The 6375-nt window shown below is 43.7% G+C and overlaps 1 protein-coding gene across 1 annotated transcript; it reads left to right on the top strand.

The window, feature by feature from the left end:
* The first annotated feature begins 2240 nt into the window (after nucleotides 1–2240).
* LOC125550249 (epsin-1-like) lies at nucleotides 2241–3245 on the top strand. The gene is made up of 2 exons (XM_048713239.1): nucleotides 2241–2347; nucleotides 2432–3245. Exons 1-2 carry the CDS (start codon nucleotides 2241–2243, stop codon nucleotides 3243–3245), a joined length of 921 nt encoding a protein of 306 aa, XP_048569196.1.
* Nucleotides 3246–6375: the final 3130 nt, after the last annotated feature.

Raw genomic sequence — 6375 nt, forward strand, 5'->3', positions numbered from 1 at the left:
TATCTGTGATGCTATTGCTAGATATTGGTGGGGTAACACGCAAGAAAAAAAGAAGATCCACTGGAAGGCGTGGTGGAAGATGTGCATTCCTAAGAAAGAGGGAGGTATGGGCTTTCGTGATTTACATTGTTTTAACAAAGCTATGCTAGCGAAGCAGTGTTGGAGGCTACTATCCGATCCAGTCTCTCTATGTGCCCAAGTACTACGGACGAAATATTATCCGGATGGGGACTTGATGAATGCATCTTTGAAAAAAAAGGTTCATCGTATACTTGGCAGAGTATCATGGCGTGTATGAAAACCTTCAAGCTAGGGGCGATTTGGCGACCAGGGAATGGTGCTTCAATTGATATTTGGTCTGACCAGTGGATACCACAAGCCATGACCGCAAGGTAATGACCCCTAGGAAGCTATGTTTGTTACAGAAAGTCCAGGACTTGATTGATCCAATTTCTGGAAATTGGGATGAGCAGCTCGTGCGTGAAAACTTCTGGCCGGTTGATGCAGAGAGGATATTGCAAATTCCGTTGTCATCTCATGGACAATCAGACTTCATCTCATGGCATTTTTACGAAGTCAGGTTGCTTTACTGTCCGCTCAGCGTATCATATTACATGGAAAAATGAATATAGGACACGAGCTCGGTTGGACTCGGGAGGAGGCAGAATTGATCCACATCCTGTGTGGAAGTCTCTTTGGGGAAGAACTGTCCCTCCTAAAGTACATGTGTTCAACTGGCGGGTGTTACATGGGATCGTTCCGTGCTACTGCACATTAACAGATCGTCATATGAAGTCCCCTGTAATATGCCCAGTTTGTCGAACTACCCCTGAGGATCTCCGCCATATGTTGTTTACATGTGACAGATCCAAGAAGGTGTGGGAGGAACTCGGTTTGAAACCTACCATTGAAAATGTTGTAGCACAAGAGAGGTCAGGTTCAGTTATTTTAGAAAAGCTTCTCTGTTCGGACCTCGAGGGAGAAGCAAGGATCCCGATTGCAAATGGAGTTGAGATGATTATGGTAGCAGCTTGGTATCTTTGGTGGGATCGTCGGAAAATTAGCCACGACGAGAAGTGTGGCACCCCGGTCCGTACATCAATGAGTATACGGGGCATCGTTGCTAATGCTCTCGCTATGAAACCAGGGGTAAAGGACAGAAAAGTGAGGTGGGAGAGGCCTACTATGGGGGCCTTAAAGCTTAATGTGGATGCAAGTTACCATGCTGATGAAGGATCAGGAGCAACGGGAGCAGTAATTCGGGATTGTACGGGCGCTTTTATTGCAGGATGTTGTTATTATAAACATGCACCATCCATGGAGGCTCTTGCTCTACTTGATGGCTTACGCCTAGCTGACAATCTGGGCATTTCAACTCTGGTAGTAGAGTCTGACTCACTAGAGATTGTCCAAGCTATCCTTGACCCATCAGATTACCGTGCTTCAGCAGCGGTTGTTACTGATGACTGTCGAAAGTTATTGACTGCGTTCGCCAGGGCGACTGTTGTTCATTATGCTCGGGAAGGTAATGCGGCAGCACATGGGCTTGCTCGGGCTAGTTACAGAGGAAATTTTTCTGAAGAGTGGCGAGATAAACCTCCTGATTTCTTGCTCCCCTTCCTTGTAACTGATATGATTATTGTTTAATAAAGGTTGCCAAATCTCAAAAAAAAAAAAGCTAACCATGTTCCGCCCGGCTTGGTGAATTTGGTAATGAACGATTGTGATAACTCAATTGGTTAATTAATATATGAGGTGGTATTCAATTCTTTTTTGAAAAAAAAGCGACGCTTACTTGAATTCGCTATCTGAGTCATGAATTCGCCTAAACTGTAGGAAACGGAACAAATGTTTTTCTCAGGCACAGTGCACTGAAGAAACAAAAATATGCCGGCTGAACCGATTAAAGTGAGGTACAGTACTAAATATGGCTATTGTTGGCAAGCACGCAGAATTTGACCACAGCTTTTCCCTTGGGTAATCGATCCAGTACATTCTGCAGTTTGGTAAGCATGCATGCAGACGGTAGGATTGAGGTGGAGATGGAGGGCTGTGCAAAAACCCCGGCCGCGAGAACGACGAGCCACGCCTCCTCTCTCCGCTTGTTCCTCTCCGCCAACCATTCACCAGTACAATCCTCTCCACCTCTCATTCTTCCGCCATTTCCCTCTCTCTCTTGTACAATCAATCAAGGAGTGGTCTGCTAGGTGACCGAGCTAGGCAGCAGTCCGGCGAAGGCGATGGCCGCGTTGTTCACGGCGAAGCTAGGGCGTCAGGCGTCCGGGTACCTGCAGGACAAGTACAAGCAGGCGAGGCTGGCCCTCGGCGACGTAACTCCGGCAGAGCTGTAAGTTTATTCATTCGCATTGCATAATTGCATTTGCATCTATGTATAACTCAACTCATGGTGAATGCATGAATTCGGCCGTAGGGCTGTGCAGGAGGCGACCAACGACGACGCGTGCGTCCCGGACGCCAAGACGCTGGCGTCCATCGCGGAGGCGGCCTTCGACATCGACGACTACTGGCGGATCGCCAACGTGCTCCACCGCCGCCTCGGCTGCGTCCACGACTGGAAGGAGTGGCGGCCGGTCTACAAGGCGCTCGTCGTCCTCGAGTTCCTCCTCACCCACGGCCCCGAGGAGCTCCCCGGGGACTTCCTCCCGGACATGCAGGCCCTGCGCGACCTCCGCGGCTTCACCTACACCGACGACAAGGGCTTCGACTGGGGCGCCTCCATGCAGCGCCGCGCCGACAGCGTCGTCGGCCTCCTCACCGACGCCGACCGCCTCAAGGACGCGCGCCAGAGGGTCCGCTCCCTGTCCTTCTCCCACGACGGCGGCGCCGGCAGCCCCACCTCCTCCGTCGCCTCCTCGGGCTCCTCCCGGGCCTCCCGCGGCACCTGGTCCTTCGCCTCCTCCTCGCCGCACTACTCCGATAGCCCCACCTTCGTCTGCCTCTGCGGCCCCAACGTCGACTACCGCCATGACAAGAAGTTCGACGCCTACACCGCCGACGACAAGCGTGATCTCGTCGACGACCAGGAGGTCGACGACTACCCTACTCCGCACAGCCAAGGAAGCTGGCTCGAGGAATCGGCCTCCTTGTCCGGCTCCCCGGTCAGCTGCGGCAGCGCCAGAAGCGCCGGCGGTGGCAGGAGGGCGTCCGGCTTCAATAGCTTGTCTCAGCCTGAGAGAAGGAACAGCAGCAAGAAGCTCCAGCGCCAGCTTTCCTTGCACTATTAATTAATTTTAGTTGCCTTATTCATTCATCGTTCATCCATCATTTTGTTGCTGAAAGAAGTGTATTAATTCTTTGTTTTGCTTACTAGATTCCACCCGCTGCGCTAGCTGCTGGTGCAAGTACCTCAATCACCTCAAAATTTAGCAGATTTGTAATATCGTTTTCATTAGCCATTAGTCTCTATGTTGAAAGAGTTTCTGTTGAAGAAATAGCTAGGCCTACAACTTTTCCCATGTCTTTTTGTTTGATGTCGATCTTGATTTTTTTTTTTGGAGTATTTGATGTCTTGATGTTGGAAACCTTATTTTGAGATTTGAAGGATGGCATTTGCTAACATGGTTTTTCTAACAATAAACACATCTTTAATGGAAATAAACATAATCTACTAGTAGGGATGAAATGTAGTGTCGGTCATTTAATTCACAAGAGAACTACTCCCTCCGTCCCATAATACTAGTAAGCGTGCACGTGTAACACACGTATAATCATAGAAAAATACGAGATACCATGCAAATCACTATCTAACAATAGCACACTTACAAAAAGTTGGACCATCTCAAGGTTTTCTTCTAGCTCTGCACCAATACTTTTTACTGAAAAAGAATCATACACGCCTACCTACGTATTGTATGACATAGCCATAAATCTGTCTTAAAATGATACCATGAATCTAGTGAATCCACAATGAATCTTTCAACTGAACTAAATCCACGACAAGAATTATGGGACGGAGGAAGTAATATTTTTACATGCTTTGGGATTGTGAAATGGAATAATGATAAGTTAATCTTAAGGCCCATAAAAATATAAGAACAAAAATTACCTACAATATATAGTAAGACAACAGTCAACTAAAATTTGATTGTAGAACTGTAGGATGTTGGTTTATTACCAATAAAATTCATTGCTGATTAGTAGGTCAAGTTCCCTCTGAAGGATAACAATAATGGCGGCATGATCTTGAGGAGCATCAACATGATTGCAGCGTACCTAATGCTCAACCCCTGAATCTTCCTTCAACTATTGCCAACGATTCAGTTTATCCACATGCACCGTGAAACTCGATCAATTGAACAAAAGCTATAATGTAAACAAATTAATGTAACATTTTCTAAGTCTGTCCTCTTATTTAGCATACTAAATTTTCCTTTCTCTAAAAGAACAATTTCATACACAATATGTACACAAAAGGAAAACCAAAAAACTCCAGTTCATGACAAGTATTTAGCATACTAAAATTTTCCTTTCTCTAAAAGAACAATTTCATACACAATATGTACACAAAAGGAAAACCAAAAAACTCCAGTTCATGACAAGTATATAGTTTGGTAGATAGAAAGACTCTTACGACATGGATCATAAAATAATTTGTGGAAATATATGTATGTTTGTCCTTAAGTAGGTTAAACGTCTTTGCTCGGAGAAAATTAGAAGTACATAAGAAAAAATTTCAAGGGTTCTACATTCAACGGCTGCAAAAACTTCAGGTAGTACATGATATACATGGCATAAGTTTCTTTCAGATTTATCGCATACCCATAAATGCAAGCCAACCCAAACAGTGCCTTGCATGCATATACTGCAAGAGAGCATTAACCATGTGAGCGCATATAAATCAAGCTTGCCCGAACAAAACAGAAGGAAATCACTCGTAGAGAAATCAGATAACCATATGAAGTTATTAACTTCCACCTTCTCATCATTCAAATGCACCCTCTAGGAGCAGCAGTGGATAAACTGAATCGTTGCAAGCTAGTAACTAAAATAACCCCACAAACTACAATAAAAAACTGAATCCATGATAAGAAAAATCTAAACTGAATACCTTGTAGACCATGCCACATATGCTCAAAATAGATAAATGGATCAACGTGACAGTAGGTTAATATATTAGGGCAAGAATGAAGTGGGTATGTGGGGTAGAGCAATCAACGTGTTGGGTCAATAACTGCAGGGAGTCAATCCGGAGGAGGCGGCTGACCGGTGAACATTTACGATATTTTCTAGGCCACAAAAAGTGTCTGGGACCAATTAAGTCATTCCCAAAAACAAATATGAGGCGAACCTGATGGATCATCACCTCAATTTTTGCCACCACGTTGTATGTGATCCCCTAATTCGAGTGTGGTGGATTGGTGCAGACATTCCTCCAAGCCAACAAAAACTGCATTCAGTTTCAGTAAGGAGATACATGATTAAAGGAGTATCAAACACTCACCTCTATGTTTCAAGTAGAGGAAACAATTCCTTGGAGCTAGTGGTGCGTAAAAAATATTTTCTATATATTATAACTTGTACATGATGTTTCCTATCTCCAAACATTTATTGGCATGATCAACATAGCATAGCTATCAAGGATCAAGTATTTGCAATGTAAGCGGCAACATTCCACGAAGCTATGAAGCATTCAGTGAATTTGCATTGATTCTGAAGAGATAGTGAATTTGAATTTCTGCAACCTGCCAAATTTAACTATTTAAAAATGAGGTCACAATCAAAAAATGTTGTGCTAGTCAACCAAAAAGATTAATCATAGGATTGTGAGTTTATAGTGCAAAATTGGAAATAATAAGCAGTACACATCCCAATTTCAAATTCCTAGCAATGCTTTTCATGTAACATTTTCATAGAGTATGAGCCCATAAAGACATCTTACCATATGTCATGATTATTAACTATGAACAAGAAACTAAAACCAACCTTCTAACAAATACGGCATCGCCGCATTACAAACGATGGCCGAGCTAAAATTAAAAACATGAGAAAGTAAAAAATACATGTATGCTATTGGTAGTACCATCAATCCAGAACAAGATCATAATTTTTTTTCAAAAATATATACGGCCACAAAGAAAAAGAAAATGGTGAATGCTCTGTAGAACACGAAACATATGCCCAAAATAAAGATTCGAGCTAACAAGACATGGGTTGAATAGATCAAGGGAAAATCAGTTACACTCTTTGTTAGTGATATGGATATGTCTTAGTATATCGTTTTGTTAATTATTTGCAGGCCTATATATTTGCATGGAGTCCATGTCCAGCTTCTGACGGCATGTAAGTAGGCCAAATGAAATTGTCATGTGGAATGCAATGTATACAACTCACATGCATGCACATTGTATCCTTTCC

Source organism: Triticum urartu, chromosome 1 (genome assembly GCF_003073215.2).
Source record: "Triticum urartu cultivar G1812 chromosome 1, Tu2.1, whole genome shotgun sequence".
Lineage (NCBI taxonomy): Eukaryota > Viridiplantae > Streptophyta > Magnoliopsida > Poales > Poaceae > Triticum > Triticum urartu.